Here is an 18,301-nt window from a genome sequence, read left to right on the forward strand (position 1 = left end):
CTGTGGACCGTACATCAGCCTGTTCTACTACCCCCCCCCCCCCCCCAGTATCCACCTGACAGCTCCCTTTTCTTTTTCCTCTCCTTCCCACCATGGTTTAGCACTGCCCCCCCCCCCCCCCCATCCAGCATCAAACACCTCTCTGTCACTCCTGACCTGGTCCGACACCTCTCCCCTACGCCAGGATTTCCTCTCAAAATTTCTCTTCCTTCTGCTGCTGCCACCACTGATGACCGATGAGAAGCCATCAAGACCATGTGCTTTCCAAGGCCTTGCTGGTCCTGCTCCCTGATATTCAGCACTTAACTGCTTAAGGTAACCGCATAAAACACAGTCAAATCTTTAGGCTGTTCACCTTATGCGGTTAAGTGCTGAATACTGCACTTAGCTGGATGAGTGACAGCCAGCTGCACTTTCCAAGACATTCAATGCAGGTGCCCAGATATGGCCCAGCACTGACTAACTGGGAATAATGCCATTAGCAGTCAAAAAAAATGCTGATCACTGCCAATTGAATATTAACCTCTAACAACATAGAAAAAAATGTTCAATACACAGATCAGACACACACACAGAGCCAGCCAGAAAGTACCATTTGTTACAAGGCTCCCTTAGGACATTATGCATCCAGGTGCCTCACTGGAAAACCAGCTTGTATTTAACTTTTCACAAAAATGAGTATAAATTAAAAGCAAGTGCATACAGTACAATAATATATCATTTGAGTCTCTCCTTAAACACACATGTCAATACAGCAGATTTTGACTTGTAACCGAGTGCGATGTTTTAACTCTGGGATATGCAGAGGAGGAACAGTACATTTGAGTTACAACTACACTGTATACCATACAACACTAACAAAACATTTTCAGAAGTGCTCATTTTACGTTCAACCACATATGGTCTTAAAAGAATGAGAAGTCTAAGTGCAGGCGCAGGGATGTAGGGGTATGCAGGCCAAATGTTTTCATTTTGTTTCCCATATCATTTAGGAGACTTTTCATTTTATTTGGGGTTTTTAACCTTAATGTTTTGTTTTGGGGGCCAGGTTATCAATATTACACCCCCGTTATTCAAACAGGGTGACTGATAAATAGTGCATATTATTCAGCAGTAGAGTAACGCTATTGAGAGCATGGGGAAAAAATCCTAAACTTCAGGTTAAAAGCAACATGAGAAATGTCTTTTCAAAGGAATGCACATCCCTATAGGAAGGCAGTGGGGAAGAAGGAGAGTCTGTTTGTGATGATGAAGTATAAGTAAGCAGTTTGGACAAAGACTATGGGACGAGCAGCTCTGTAAACGGCTATTTTTACATATAACACTCAGAAATTCACTTTCCCACAACATTATTTCTCATTTTCCATCATCCTCGACAGCTTAGCTCTTCTGAAATGCCTATGCAATCCAGATTCCATCCCTAGGGGCTTTTATTATTCTCAAGTATGTACTACCCCAGGGCCAAACTGCCTCCTGAAATGCAGGTATTTTGTTAAAAAAGTCCAAATTTAAAATAATAAAAAAGAATAAATTGACAGATTACATGGGTAGCTGGTTCATTTGTGCAGGTGTGCCAGTTCACAGAACATGCTTCCTGAATTATAATCCTGGAAAGCGAGCTTACTTCTGTTTGCTTTTCTTAAACAAACAAACAAACAAACAAAAAAAACAACCTATTTACAGATCCTCTGCAAGAGGGAGAAAGTAGAGGGACAATCACCTATTTTTCTTATCAAATCAGGGACGTAAAACACAACAGTGAAAGGAAAAGAAAAAAAGCTAATTAGCTTATTTCTAAGAGATATAAGCAGAGGGAATGGGTTATGGATTTGAAATACCTCCTTTCTGTGGTACAGCCAAGGCAGTTTACATATTATTTACAGGTTAATTTCTCTGTCCCTAGGGGGCTCACAATATAACAGTTTGTATCTAGGACAATGGAGGGTTAAGTGACTTGCCCGAGTCACAAGGAGCTACAGTGGAATTGAACTTGGTTCCCCTTGTTCTCAGTCCATTCCTCCATTGCTCCAGGAAGATATGTTAAACAGCTTTAAAAAAAATTATATATACATATACATACATACACACACTCATATCATACAATCCATAGTACCTCCTGCGCAGTCAGCAATGACACACAAATGAAATAATGTGTGCTCTATTCAGACCATGATTGGACTTAGGGGAGGTTATAGGGGGGGAAATAATCTTTTATGGATAACAAATCTCAACCACTGGCTGCAGGCATTTTAATTCCATTGGCCACTCTGCCCAACAATATTTTTCCACTGGAACATTCCATTCTAAATCAATACTTGTATAAATAATATTCACACACAAACTATATACACAGTTAAAAACAAACAAACCACAAACTAGTGGACAGTAGGACATGGCTTTTCTTACCGTTCGCACATGAGAGGAAATGCCTGTAGCCAGGTCTGGATGTTTGGTATAGCAATATAGCAAGGAAAAAGCATAATCTGTCTTAATGGTGCAAATCCAGATTATATTTTCCATTTTTGGGGACACGTCAGACAGGATCAGCACATCCAGTGTTTGGCGACTGAAACATTTCCTGGCATCCGTTGTTGTTTTGCCAAACAGAAGGCATGTAGAAAATATTAATCTTTCTCGGTGTCATGTTTTTGATCATAATTTTGACAAATTATCTAGAAACCCTGCAGCATGAATGTAATAAGCAAAACCCAGCATAACTGATGGAAGGAAGTAAAACTTTCCAGCAATCTGTAGGTTAAGAAAAGCAGATACTCCGTTAGTGCATTTATGTGCCATAATGCTTGCTGCTTGAGTCAGTCACTCGCATGCAGTGTGGATGAGTATAGTGTGCAGGGTCACTGCTAAACAAATGCCAGGTCCAAACAGAAAACCCACCAACTTTACAGCATTTAACTTCCTGCGACTTTGCTACAAATATTTTCACAATTCATAAATTAACATTAAAAAAATATTACTCTACGCTCACATTTCAAGCTAGGTTTGCCAGCTTCAGGTCACTTGGAAAAACTTTGCCATTCCTGATTTTATCCAGCTCCATCAGGGGGAAAAATAAAACAGAATTCCTGAAGGCCATAAATGAACTAATGTTAAACTAGAACTAGTTTACTCTGTCTGAAGAAATAAAGGCAGTTACTAACCCAAACTCACATTTGGAGATCTCTAGGCCAGGAAACAATAGCTAACACAACACACAGACAAGAAATTAGGAAAAATTCTATTCAGTCTGTTTCCACAGCAGATCACTCCTATATACCACACAGAATCCAAGTTTTTCAGTAAGTGCATATTTCTCGTCAGGCCCAGATACTATTTCTGTAGATTTGCTGGACATCTTGTTCACCGACACTTTTCAGCATCTCTGAGGCCAAGCTGCATACCCATAATCTAAAACTAGATCAGATAAAAAAATGTATTTACAATTATTTAGTAAAACAAGCAGCCTTTGAATAAGAACATAAGAATATGTTAGCCATCTCTCTCCTCTTCAATCAGTCCAAAACTCTGCTGCGCGACTCATTTTCCGCCAAAGTCCGCTATGCTCACATTAGCCCTCTCCTCAAGTCACTTCACTGGCTCCCTATCCGTTTCCGCATTCAATTCAAACTTCTCTTACTGACCTATAAGTGTATTCACTCTGCTGCTCCCCAGTACCTCTCCACTCTTGTCTCTCCCTACAGCCCCCCTCGGGCACTCCGCTCTGCTGATAGATCTCTCTTGTCTGTCCCCTTCTCCTCTACTGCTAATTCCAGACTCTGTTCCTTTTACCTCGCTGCACCTCACGCCTGGAATAGACTTCCCGAGCCTGTACGTCTAGCCCCGTCTTTGGTCGCCTTTAAGTCCAGGCTAAAAGCCCACCTCTTTGACACTGCTTTTGACTCCTAGTCACTACTCATTTGCCCTGTACCTTACCTCCTTAATTGACTCCTAGCCACTACTCACTTGCCCTGTATCCTACCTCTTTAATTCCCTTACCTCTTAATTGTTCTGTTTACCTGTCTTATTTAGATTGTAAGCTCTTTGAGCAGGGACTGCCTTTTTCATATATGGCGTACAGCGCTGCATATGCCTTGTAGCGCTATAGAAGTGATAAGTAGTAGTAATATAGGTGTTGCCATACTGGGACAGACTGAAGGTCCATCAAGCCCAGCACCCTGTTTCAAACAGTGGCCAATCCAGATTACAAGTACCTGGCACGATCCCAAAACAGTACAACATTTTATGCTGCTTATCCTGGAAATAAGCAGTAGATTTTTCCCCAAGTCCATCTTAATAATGGCTTATGGACTTTTAGGTTTGAGTTGTTGACATACAGGTGTAAAAAACAAGTGACCAAATGCCTAAACAGCAAGCATCAACCTTCATGTCCTGAGGCATTCAAGAAATGATATGTCCCATCGCTTTCAATACTGATAAAGTGACACACTAGTTATATATGTAAGCAGGACAAAAAGGAAAATGAGTATTATTAATACTGAAATGAATCTCAATGTAATTGATGATAACCCCTACCTCATTCCACTGTTAATCCCAAATATCAACAAAAACAGTTCTCACCTTCAGATAACTGATGAATTTCAGCCTGGAAAGAAATCTCTTCACTTCTCCAATGTTAGTCTTGGGAGTTGCCTTTTCGAGTGGTACTGCACGACTATGGGCTAAGGCCCATCTTAAACCCAGTTTGCTAACCAACAAAGTTTTGGGTTGGGTTTCCGAAGCTCCTTGAACCTGCTCCATTGTCAAAGTTACATAAAATGCATTTTTCTGAGCTTCATTTATTCCAACTGATTAAAACAATTAAAACAAACAAAACAAAAAGAAAGGAAAAGAAGGGTAAGCATGGTGGTTCATTTAGTGTCACAAAAACTTTTGACAAAAAGAACATTAAATCGTACTAAGAAAATATCAACCAACAATGTCATAGCAAAGTTATCTATATAAATAAAATCCCCCCTCAGACGTTCTGAAGCTCACTCCATCTGTCCTGAACTCCTGTCCTCCTGGTAGGCTAGGCTATTCGGACTACTCACCCTCAGTCTCAGCCACGCCCATCTGGGCCGTAGGCCACGCCCCATCTGCACATAAAAAGCACCCTCAACGTTCTAAAGCACACTCTGAGGCTTCAACAGTTTGTATGTTCAAAGCTCTGTAACCATGTTTAAGCACACTACATCTCTGCCCCGCCCTGACCTATCAGAGAAGGGAGGAGTGTCACAGCTGTACCGCTCTAACCTATCAAAGGGAACTGAAACAGGAAAAGGGAGGAGCGTCACACCGAATGACGGACCTATCAGAGGGAAGTCAAATAGAAGAAGGGAAGAGCATCAGAGGCCAAGGGGACGGCCGTATCTACGTCTCATAGGTTTCCTTGCTTTCTTTTCAGTGTATTGCAGCTGCAGCCACTTAGGTAAGTCTAGCAAGCCTGTCAGCTACTGAATACAGAAAGCAAAAGAAAGCATGTGGGAACTTGCTCCATTTTGTTCTCTGGAATGCAGTGATTATTATACAAATGGTCTTGCTTTCATTATTTTGGTAGGGGCTGCCTTCATGACTGTCCACAGTCCCCCCAGTCCTGACACCTGACAGGGGGGACAGGGAAGGACACTCACTGTATCACATACGCACTCGCACACACTCATTCTCACATACATAGACACACTCACACCCACTCTCTGTCACACACACACACACACTTGCACATTCTCACTCTCACACAGTCACTCTCACAGACACTCTCTCAAACATATACACTTCGCGTAAAACCTAGGTAGCGCCAATTTCATTTCAGCCAGAAACCGGCCTTTTTTACTAGTAATGAATAAAAAGAAATGGGGAAAGCAGCAGCAGTTACCCCACTGATGAGAAGGACTGTGGGTGTTTATTTCATCTAGCATGTGACATTTCCTGCTAATACCAGGGCCAGCTTAACCAGAGGACCAGGTGAAGCTCTGGCCCAGGGCGCCAGCAATTAAGGATGACAAAATATCTAGCCTCTGACCTCAGCTGGTCTACAGGTTGTCTTTTCACCCCCCCCCCCCCCCCCCAGTCTAGTCTCTATCCTCCTCTCTTCCCCCTCCCTGAGGGTCCAGCACTGCTCCCTCGCCTCTCTTGCTCCCCTGTGGTCCTGAAAAATTTACATCAGTTGCCAAGGTCCTGTAGACACAACAGAGTAAAACCCAGGGGCTGGCCGAAGACAGCCTGTTATGCTGCTGCTGCTGCTGGTAACAGACAAACCTTACAGGACCACAGGGGAATGAGAGGTGAGGGAGACAGAGGAGAGGAAAAGAGACTGGAGGGGGGGGGGGGGGGGGAGAGAGATGCCAAACCTGCCGGGGGAGAGGAAGGGGCGGGCACCGCACATGATGCAATGGGGGCAGATGCCACCAAAGCAAGTTGGCTCAGGGAACTGCTATCCCTCGAGCCAGCCTTGCATAATATTTATGTTTATTTAAGATTTACTTTACTGCCTTCGCTGACACACAGAACAAAGCAGTGGACAGACTACAGGGAAAAAAGAAAGAAAGGATAGGAAAGAAAACACACAGAGAAGCAAACAATCTCTTAGTGGGAGAGGAGGAAAAGGGGTGTGTGAAGATTGAAGAAACAAGTGTGTTTTAAGCCTGTAAAATGTATTGGACACTTTCCTGCCTTAATTAATTCTGAAGTGTATTTCTCCTATTTGGCCAGCAGTTGGTGTTTCTTTGCTGTAAAGCTGTTACAAGGAACTGAATGTTATTTTTCTTTAACATAAGGATGCAAGCAGCAGTATACTTTTAAATCTTGTTGACTGGGCTCTGATTGGCCCAGGAGTTCATTTCCTTTAGAGTGTGCTGGCTTTGCCTCCAGTCTTAGCCAGGGAGAAAAGCGAGACATATCTCTTTGCTGAGGATCTGTGAACAATTATATACCCTGATCTTCCCAGGTACTGTTTAGACAGTATACAAATGTTTAGTTAGTGTTATAATTGATCCACATTTCAGTTACCTGTTATTGTTTGTTGACTGCACATTTTTTGTTCATTGGTCAATTTTTAAGACAATAAATGTTTATTGCCTCTCCCTGTCTGAACTGATAAAGAATCCTGGTGGTTTGTGCACTGGGGCCTCCAGTAACCTAGAAATCACTGGGGATCATTTGGGAGTGGGAGACTTGCCCAGAGGTGGTTGTGACCCAGTCGGTGGGAAGAGGGTGCTAGTGTAGAGCACAAGTAGTAGGTGCAGGCGGACCGGAGCTGTGTTGGGGATAAACACTAAGTAGTCATGGCGTAACCTCAGGTAGGTGGCTAGGTGTTTTGTGACAGAGGGGTAGAAAGGAATTGGTGGAGGGACAGGAAGGAAGGTAATTATGGACAAATCAGGATCTCTTAAGTACCACAGGCCTGCTGGAAAAGCCAAAGTTTTAACGGCTGCTTTTTAAAACATTTGAACAAAAGTTCACTACTTAATGGAAGATTATTCTAGGTGAAAAGGGCTGTATAAAAGAAAGCACTACATCTAGCAGATTCAAGCTGAGCAGCCCACGGGCCTGGCAAGATCAACTGGTTGTCGGTTCAGGGAATGGAGAACATGATTGGATGTACAAGGAATTATGAGAACTGCTAAGTAAGATGGGACACCCATCCAGAAAGCCCTTAAGACGGGTACAAAAATTTTGAACTTAATCTGGTATTCAAGTGGGGGCCAATAATGTTGTTTTTTAAGCAAAGGCGAGACTTGATCAGATGTGCGAGCATGACCATCAGATGAATGGCAGTATTCTGGAGAATTTGTAGTTTCTTTAGGTTGGCTTGGTTAGATTTAGTATAAATGATATTGCAGTAATCAAGTCTGGAGGTAAGAAGAGAGAGAAGAAGAGTGTGAACATATGTGATCATATAACCTGGTATAGCTCCCTAATTCAAACATAATTTGGCCCTCCACTGGGAGCCAATGGGTCATTACGTAATATGGAGCAATATGAGAAGAAACTTAGTGAGAAGACCAAATGGATGGCATATTTTGTACAATCTGCAACCATTTTAAAAGAGTCTTAGCAACCCCCAAATATACTATAGTACAGTAATCCAGTTTACTCAGAATTAGACTGAATTATCAGTTGAAACTGTTCACAATTAATATATTTTCAAATTCTTCTCAATTTCTGCATTACCCAAAAACAACTCTTTGTCAAATGATTTATTTGTTCCATCATGGTCATCTTGCAGTCAATGATGACCCCAAAATCTTAATTGATCTTTCTAGTGTGTATGTTGTATTATTCAGTATAAGGGTGAAATCATCATCAACTTCAACATCTTTCCCAATCAGCAGAAATTTGGTCTTTTCCTTAAGCTTTAAAAAATTCTAACCCATCCAAGCACCAATGAAAGACATGCATCTTGTGACTTCTGACAGTAAATCCACTAATTTATATCTAATTGGAAACAGTATCGTAATGTCATCAGCATATATACAAGATTGATACGGATTCAAGACAAGCCTGCATTGGACTAATAGAAGGATCGTCTGGATCAGTGAAATCAAGTAGTAGTAGTATGAAGGAATTGTGAAGTTTTGAATGGCAGTAGCTAGTGGACTTAAAAAAGCTAAATAGTAATGGTGAAAGGAATAGAGCCCTGGGGTACTCCACATTGAACTGCTCAGAGCTGTAAACCTCCTCCTCTTCTCAGCCAAGCTTGGCTCCTTTGTTACTTATTGTTATCTCTTGGTCATTCTTACTGTCTCTGTCCTGAGAGGTCAGCTGGGTATGACCTTTCCCTCCAATCAAGAACTGACCTCTGGGACCACTCCTGCTACCTGATAGCAGGTTCTGTTCCTATTGATCCCTTTACCTCCTCCTCCCTGGGCTTCTGTGAGCCCCTTCTCCACGAGACATTCTCCATCTTGCTTCAGACAGCACATATCCTGCTACCACCCCTATGCACAATCCTAGCCACCCAGCTCTGAACTGCTGGCATCTGTTTAACTATTCTCCCACCTCTGCAATAAAGCTTCTTCTCTTCAGATTTCTATCTCCAACCACTCATACAGCTCTCAGAATTACACAGTCTCTTGCCTTGGGGCAATACTTCTAAAGATCTACTTCTGTGAGTAAACTATATTTATTCAATAAAGTAAAGTAAAATTCAGAAAATAAAGAGGCTTCAGGTGTGTGCTGATGTGCCAAGGTTATACTTCTAGGATATTAAAGCTTTGAAGATATTACACTTTAAAACGCCTTGAAAAGCAATCTGATAAGAAAGAAGAGAAAAACTTTAGAACCATCCCTGATAGTCCTAAGGCTGACAGTGGAGATAAGAGCAAGGAATGGTCAACCAAGCCAAACGCAGAAGACAAGTTGCGAGAAATTGCAAGAGTAATTTGGCTTTTATCTAAGAAAGAATGGATGTCACTTAAAACTGCAGTACGTTTCAGTGCTGTATGAAACCTAAAACCTGACTGCCTAGAATGTAGGGTAAAAACCTTTTCTGCAAAGGAAGTAAGTTGGTTATAAACTTATAAACAACCTTTTCAGGAATCCTGGAAACAAAGCATAAGTTAGAAACCAGATGATAATCAGCAGGCAAGGAAGGATCTAAAGAAGGTTTCTTAAGAACAGGGTGGACAACTGCAGCCTTCCATAACACGGGCACTTGTTCAGAAGACAGTGATAGTTTCACCTGAATTTTGATGGGAATCTAGAAAGCAGAGTGTGACAGTTTCAAGTCTTAAGGAGGCAAATATGCCTGAAGGGACAAAATTTTAAAGTAGAAAAGTTTTGACAACTCCTCTACAGAGGGCATGAGTGCATTATTGCCTGAGTGAGAAGCATTAGTCAAACTGTGAAAAATGGAATGGTGTTCCTGAGCAAGATTTGGGGCTTGAATAATACAAACCGAGAAATAACATCTTTTAGGGTTTGTTTGTTGTTGTTTTTTTTTTTTAGATGAAAATTGAAATGTTTAAGGCAATCTTTGCATAAACTAGAGAGTAGCAGCAGATTTGGTCTTTTTCCAGTGGTGTTTGGCTTTTCATACCTGTCGTTTGAGAAGATAAAATTCACTATGCTACCAAGGGCAGGGTTCAAAATTTAAAGTTGTGAAAGAATCAAAAGTGTCAGTGAGCACAGAGGGCCAGCACTGAACCTGGCCATTCAATGATTGAGCCATAAAATCTGGAAGAAAGGTGAACAGAGAAGGGAGTCAATCTGCCAAGTGCATCTTGTTCAACACCTGGACGAAGGATGAGCTGCAGGAAAAGAGGGAAGGACAGATTAAAATGGATAGCAAGAGCTCTGTCCAGAAAAGGGGGTGCACAAGAAAGCCATAAGATAAATGGGAGAATCTTCTAATGTCGGTACTAGGGACAAGGTGTGACCTGCCTGATGTGCTGAGAGGGGGGATCCAATGGCAGAGACACAAAGCAGACAGGAAAGACAGAAAATAAGATACTCAGGGACAGTGGGGTATATCAATCTGTAGGTTGAAGTCTCCTACGATTAGAAGATTGGGGAAACAAACTGTAGCATCTACAATAGATTGATGACAAGAATCCCATAATTCCAGGGATAGTAAAAGAGGATAATGGAAAAGTAATAAATGTAACAGAGAAGGAAAGAGAATTTTGATTGCCAAGACGTCAGGGCATGAAAAGAGTGGAGTTATTTCTTCAATTTGTAATCAAGAAGAATAAATAATTGCTAGGCCTTCCCCTTTCTTTGAAGATCAAGATAGGGAGATTACATCATAGCCTACAGGGAGGCACTTGAAGAGGTAGCGTTCTTTACCCTATTTAAGCCACGTTTCCATGAGGCAAAGGCGGTGGATACCCAAGGTTACAATGAAATCCAGTAATACGGAAGTTTTAGACTGAAGCGACCTACAGTTTAGCAAAGCTAAAGAAATAGAAGAGTCAGTTGCAAAGGATGCAGTAACAGGCCTAACATGAGAGATAAAGTGTACCTGAGCAGGGAGACGCTGATGGGGATGGTGCACAGGGTGATATCCTCAGATCACTGAAATAGAAAACGTTTCTGCCAGCCCTCCACCCCAAAATGAGATATTCGAACATGTGGAGAGATATCAAAAAGCAACTAGAGCAAAGATAAACAAGGCTCATAAAAGGGAGCCATGTTCCTTACATAGAGCTTGCCCCAGGGAGCACAACCTGCAACATAGGTGTGCATCACCGTGGTGCAAAACACTGCTAAGGGCTGGCAGAAATGGGTCCCAGTTCCAGGTAACTCACTCACATAGTAGCGAGTCACATGATCAAATGTGGGCAGACATTAGGAAGCAGTACAAGTAAGGGGATAGCTATGTCCATGAGCTAGTATACTAGTATTATAGACATCCCACTGGAGTTTTTCAATCAAATCTAAAAATGCACCATTTTAAAAATTAGCTTTGAAGTATTGGACAGCATTCATGTTCACTAATGAAGATTCGTGTTATCTAAGACATCCTTGTCCATGAAATAAGTAGGAGAAAGTCAAGTATGCAAAATGTTTGGTATCAAGCAATCAGAACTGTAGATTCCTCCCCCAGATAAATAGAGAACATGACAGCACATAAAGACTACACAGCCCATCTAGTCTGTCCACCCACACAAACCCTCAGTTCTACAATCCCGTCCTCTTCCTCAGAGATCCACTGTGTTTGTCCTATGCTTTCACTAATTTAGATACTGTCTAGGGTCATATTTAAGATTTTGGCACCCACAGGCAAGACCAGATTTTAAAGGCTGGGGGGGGGGAGGGGGGGGGGGGACAGAGTCAGAGTTTTCAAAGATTGGAAATCCAGAAGAGAAGCAGAAGGCTACTGCACCACAGTGGGATCTCTTTAAAGCAGCATATGCATATGGACCTGTGTAAATAGAAAGAGGCTCCACTTGGCCTGGGTATTTGCCAACTTCAAAATCTGGTGCACTAGCCAGTTGCTTATGTCCAACTCAAGCCTGATAGTATCCTTGCCTCTACTAGTTCCACTGAGGCTGTTCCTCACAACTGCCATCTCATTCTATAAACAGGTTATTACATTTCTCCCTAGTCTGTATCTTTTCACCATTATGCTATGATCCTTCATTCTACAGCCTCCTTTCCACTGAACGTGGACTGCCTCCTGTAACCTAATTCTGTGGAAATATTTAAATATATCACATCGCTTCTTTTTCTGCCTTTCCTTAAGCATAATGTCTAAATCATTAAAGCTACCCTCTTCCCCATAAGCTTTATGAAGAAGAGCTGGGGCATAGCTACCATTGAGTGAGCCCAATAAAACATCCAGGGCTGCCAACTGAGGTGCCCTCTGCTCTCCGTCTCCATTGTCTAACATTTCTTTCTCCCTTCTTCTCTAATGCCCCCCCCCCCCCCCACCATCCTGTATCTCTCCCTTCCTCCCCTGGCCTGGCATCACTTTCTAGCCCCCCTTCCCCTACCCCTCAGTTGCCTCTGACAGGCCCTGTACAGTCCTTCCTTTACCACATCCCACCTCTTCTGATGTAACTTCTGCAGGGCTCTCCCTTTTCACCTCTATTATTCAATATTTATTTAAGTTCATTGGGCCGGTTTCTATCAAATGCAGGAATGTATATGCTCTCTTACGAAGATGACATTTTTCTATTACTTCCCGTTTTAGACGGTTTCATTGAAAACTGTAGAGTCGCTTAAGAAGTGGGTTGAAACAGTTGATCAATGGATTCAAAAGAATCATCTTAAACTTAATAAACAAAAAAATAAACTTGATTGGTTTGGGAAAGCCAGACCCACAACTCTGAGTAATATTGTATTAAGCACAAGGGAGATTCTTGATCCTCAATCGAGGGTCCTTGCATATTATATTCCAATTTGACATCTGAAGCTCAAATAAATAATCTTAAGCTATGTCAATTGCAATCATTTCTGATTCAAGATAATTTTAAATTGTGGCTCAAGCTGTTCTTATTCCTCTGTTCGATTATTGTAGTTCGTTATATAGTGTAATTTCAGTTAAATTCTTACCCAAACTACAGTTGCTGCAGATGGGAAGGTGGTAGAACGAGAGGACATGAAATGAGATTGAAGGGGGGCAGACTCAAGAAAAATGTCAGGAAGTATTTTTTCACGGAGAGCGTAGTGGATGCTTGGAATGCCCTCCCGCGGGAGGTGGTGGAAATGAAAACGGTAACGGAATTCAAACATGCGTGGGATAAGCATAAAGGAATCCTGTGCCGAAGGAATGGATCCTCAGGAGCTTAGTCAAGATCGGGAGGCGGGGCTGGTGGTTGGGAGGTGGGGATAGGGCTGGGCAGACTTATACGGTCTGTACCAGAGCCGGTGGTGGGAAGCGGGACTGGTGGTTGGGAGGCGGGGATAGTGCTGGACAGACTTGTACGGTCTGTGCCAGAGCCGGTGGTTGGGAGGCAGGGCTGGTGGTGGGGAGGTGAGGATAGTGCTGGGCAGACTTATACGGTCTGTGCCTGTGCCAGAGCCGGTGATTGGGAGGTGGGGCTGGTGGTTGGGAGGCGGGGATAGTGCGGGGCAGACTTATACGGTCTGTGCCCTGAAGAGCACAGGTACAAATCAAAGTAGGGTATACACAAAAAGCAGCAAATATGAGTTATCTTGTTGGGCAGACTGGATGGACCGTGCAGGTCTTTTTCTGCCGTCATCTACTATGTTACTATGTTACTATACATCTGCCAGATTGATTTTTAGGGAAAAGTAATTTGATAGAGCCTCGCCTCTGTTGAAAGAGTTACACTGGTTGCCAATAAAAGAACATATTCAATTTAAGATTAATTCTATGGTCTTTAAATCTTTTTATGGGATGGCTGCCTCTCATCTTTTAGAAATGCTGGAACATTTGACAACCCCACCAAATTGACTTGATAAAAAGTCAGAAGCTACTTGCTGTGTGGTCCTTATCCACATGGGTCTCCAGATGAGGTTAAAATGTTCACCAACAGCATCCATAGTATCTCCTCTCCCCCAGCCTCAGCTGATGAATACTCACTGGCTGATGCTATCACAGTTGTCGTGATATTGGTGAGATCCAAAACTACCATTGGATATGAAGGGTGCAGAAGGTAGAGATGTTGATGCCCCTGAAACTTTACCTCAGTGGCCTGTTCCTAAAGCAGAAAAAGAAAGGATTGAAATGAAAGCAATCTTGAGTACTTTTAAAATTAGTCTTTGGTTTAATAACATTTCTTACGCTCTACACCAGTGGTTCCAACCTGTGGTCCATGGACCCCCGGGGATCCAGAAGACCATTACAGGGGGGGGTTCTTAAAAAATAAAAATAAAAAAACAAACCCTTAAACCACCCAGTCATCTGACTCTTGGACTAAGACTCAGGGAGTCCTCCAGGGTTTCCCCCTCTCCCCTGTTTTATTTACTCTATACTTGAGTCCTTAGGAAAGATGTTACATTCCTTTGGGCTATTACACTGCTCCTATTCGGATGATATTCTCATGAAATTCTCAATAGTAGATACTTTACAGGAAACATATACTCGCATAAGCAACATCTTTGACGGAATGGAGGAGTAGCCTAATGGTTACTAATAATCTTGGCAACCTGGGTTCAATTCCCAATGCTGCTCCTTGTGACCTTGGGCAAGTCACTTAACCCTCCATTGGCCCAGGTAGAAAAACTTAGATTGTGAGCCCTCTAGGGACAGAAAAAGTACCTGCATATAAATGTGTACAGCACTGTGTAGGTCTAGTAGCACTATAGAAATGATTAGTAGTAGTAATAGTGTATTGTATAATTATGGTACAGCCAGAGACCCCCCCCCCCCCCCCCTGGAATGGTGGCGGGCCTAGTCATAGAGCTCAGGCCATTACAGACCTTGGCTGAGTCAGAAATCTGATGGCTGACATAACTGGGAGCTTACTGGAAAAGTATGGCCTAGTTTGTAGCCTGGATTGAGGCCTAAATAAGCTAAATTAGGAAACGTTAGGTCAATAGATATGGAAACAAAATGGAGGATTTCGGCACAAGATGGAAGCCGTATCTGTTACAAAGTGGAATTTTCTCTAATGTAAGTTAGAAAAACAAGTTGAGAAATGAGTGAGTCATGCCAGGTGCAAAGAAAATAGGGAACTAGCTGTCCAAGAGGGGAGGGAGACTTTCCTGTGAGCAGGATTGTGATCAGCCATGGTGTGAGAAACGAAAGGTGTAGCTGGATGCAGGGTCTTGCTTAAGATTTGTGGTCAAGCGAGCTAAAGACAAAACCATGTTAGCAAGATAGAAGCTACTCATTAGCATGAGCCAATCAGTGACAACCATGACATTAGCATAGATCCAATCAGGTATATCTACTGTCATATTATCCATATCCTGAGGGCACCTATAAAAATCAGAGTATTTCCTGGTTGAGCTAGAGAGAAGGGTTGCCACTCTCTCTCTCCAAGGGAAACCAATGTGTCCAGCAGAATTGACAAATTACCTAATTGCTTTCCCTTGTAAAACCTCTAATTGGTAAAAGAAATTATAAAAGATTAGGAATTAGCACCTGTTTGCAGCTGGATTATTATATTCCTATAATTAATTGATTGTACGTGCCTGTTGTCAATCACTGATTTGACTTGTACCTTGGCAAATAAACTCCTCATTCCAAATGATGATTTGTGGGCTTCACTTAATGATGAAAGGCTGTAAGTATAAATGCTTTTGCTGTATCAGGCTATCTTTCACTGCATTGTATAACTTGTAATCTAAATCCAGTTTGTCATAAGGCTGGTATCTTTTCCTTAGACCTAACATCTCTCTTAGTGGCAATTCCTTTTAGAACTTCACAACTCCTTGATTACCCCAGTACTAGTGCTATGTAGAGATGGAGTCAGATTTAAGGTCACTCCAGCCTTCTTGGGGGTCTCTGAACCCTATATTAAAACAGTATACAAGTATGGTTGTCAAATAATGGATTAAAACATTAACACCAACATCCTTTCGATAGGTGCCAGAAATGATAAATCATCTCAGGCTAATCCAATCTTGGCACGATCCACTATTTCACTGCAGAATAAGTTAACATCTTGGGACATCAAATTAACCATGGAACCTTATGTTGCTATGTTAGTAAGAAACATTTTTTATAATTTAAAGCACTCTTGAAACTCAAATAAATGCAGCTGATTGCACAGGCAATGGTTCTGTTCCACTTAGATTACTGTAACACTGTCCTTTTGGGTAAACCAGATTAACATTTGTCTAGTCTACAGATTTTGCAAAATATAGCAGCCAAATTGGTACTAAGGGGAAGCTGAGTGGATCGAGTTACACCTTATTTGGTAAGGCTACACTGGCTCTCAGAAAGGACAAGGGTCACTTTTAAAATTATTGTTGTTCATTTTTAACACTGATTTGACTCCAGAGTATAGAAATCATTTTTAAAGTTTTTAGACACCTCCTCATCAGTTACATTCAGTAAATGAAATTCAGTTGTCAGTGCCTAGTGCGACTGTATTAAGTTGCACAGCACAAGAAACAGGGTCGTTCTAGGTAGTGGCCAAATAGCGTGGAATGCTGGTGATAAAGTGATATAGGGAACTCTAGACTGCTTTAAAAACCTCACTGTTCTGTCAATATCTATATTAGATGAGTCTGTTCTATATTTAATGGTATTTTAATTTTTTGCATCTTAAATTATAGATTGTGATGTAATAATTTTGGAATGATGTCTTTCTGTCACACAGTTGTGTACATTATCTGCTATGTAATTTGCCTTGAACTAAACTAGTAAACCGGAATATAAATGCCTGTATTTAATTAAATTATCCAGATAATGATGGCCAGTCTTCCCTCCCTGGTCTTTCACCAAGCCTCCCTCTCGATATATTTCTTCATCTCCTCCACCAACTCTCTCACCAGAGACATCATGAATATTCACTGTGGATATTCTATAAAATGTCAGGTCAGGGTGAGTGTCCACTGGATTAAGTTCAGGAAATGATGATAACATAGGCTCCAGGATCAGTCAACTCTCACAGGCTGATGGAAGTTTTCCTCCACTCACCCAAATACAAAGCCTGGGAAACCTCTTCAAGATCCCAGATAATATCATTATTCCTGCTGTGGATACTCACAGAACGATTGACTCCAGGCAGGGTTTCCTCACCCCAGAAAAGGAAGGCAGATCTCCTATCGGTGGTTAGCACCGAAGCAGCCAGAGACTGCTTCCTGCGCCAGGGCACCTCCGAGCTCCAGACTAGTAAGCCAGATTTCCCATCAATCACCAGCACCTGGCACATAAAGGAAGCAACGCACAGCAGTCACACCAGCTATCAATGTCCTGATCTCCTTCTATACAGTGCCCTCCAGCCCAACCCTTCTTATAACCTTCTGTTCCTATTCTGTCACCCTCTCTCATGCTCTCTGTGTAACTGTGACTCTGCTCTGCCTCCGCAGCCAGAGTACTACTCACAAACTTAGTTTGCAGGAAAAGTCTGCTTTGATATGACATTTACCTTTTTTGTGCCATTCTTGTTCTGTACTTGCAGCATAAAGTCCAGGATCTGGTCATCTGTGAAATAGCCAGCAGTGGCTTCACTGTTAAAAAGAGAGAAAACGTACAGGAGGCAGGGATGGATACACAGAGAAGACTCTTAAGATACAAAGGCAGCTCCTTTCTAATCTAGCACAGTCAACAGTGGAAGGCAGCAGGAGTGGAGAAGACTTAAACAGAGCCGGTAGTGGGAGGCGGGGCTGGTGGTTGGGAGGCAGGGATAGTGCCAGGCAGACTTATACTGTCTGTGCCAGAGCCAATGGTGGGAGGCGGGGATAGTGCTGGGCAGACTTGTACGGTCTGTGCCCTGAAAAAGACAGGTACAAATCAAGGTAAGGTATACACAAAAAAGTGGCACATTTCTTGGGCAGACTGGATGGACCGTGCAGGTCTTTTTCTGCCGTCATCTACTATGTTACTATGTTAAAGGGGCACAACTTTGTTATGACATGTGCTGACTGTTCAGCTCAGGATAACTCTATGAAATAAAATGTCAGGCAGTAAAACCTATTTATTAAAAAAAAAAATCTGCTTACGATACGTTCACAGTGCCCTCCAACCCTCGTCATCTCAGTAGCCGAAGAAAGAGGAAGATAAATGGGTCATTTTAAAAGGCATTTCTAAGGGGAAAACGGCAATTTATATACGACCGATTAGGGCCCCCAGCGACAGCCAGTTTCTTTTTTTAAATTAATGTTTCTTTGCCCCTCAGTCTGTCTCACTTTACTTTGTTAAATGATTAATTTTACTGTCCTATCATAAAATTGTAGTTCCTGTCTTCCTTTCTTTTATTAGTTTTTTTTTTGTTTTGTTTTT

At 42.1% G+C, this 18,301-nt stretch overlaps 1 protein-coding gene across 1 annotated transcript in view; it reads right to left on the reverse strand.

Annotated features, from left to right (window-relative positions):
- Nucleotides 1-2,651: 2,651 nt before the first annotated feature.
- The window catches only part of FAM234B (family with sequence similarity 234 member B), a 74,313-nt gene continuing 58,663 nt past the window's right edge, over nt 2,652-18,301 (reverse strand). The window contains exons 9-13 of the mRNA XM_030207607.1: nt 17,448-17,529; nt 17,067-17,222; nt 13,988-14,105; nt 4,576-4,802; nt 2,652-3,411 (exon numbers count right to left, since the gene is read on the reverse strand). Coding sequence (XP_030063467.1) covers nt 3,406-3,411; nt 4,576-4,802; nt 13,988-14,105; nt 17,067-17,222; nt 17,448-17,529 — 589 coding nt within the window. The 3' untranslated portion in view covers nt 2,652-3,405. The remainder of the gene's footprint in view (nt 3,412-4,575; nt 4,803-13,987; nt 14,106-17,066; nt 17,223-17,447; nt 17,530-18,301) is intronic.

Source organism: Microcaecilia unicolor, chromosome 1 (genome assembly GCF_901765095.1).
Source record: "Microcaecilia unicolor chromosome 1, aMicUni1.1, whole genome shotgun sequence".
Lineage (NCBI taxonomy): Eukaryota > Metazoa > Chordata > Amphibia > Gymnophiona > Siphonopidae > Microcaecilia > Microcaecilia unicolor.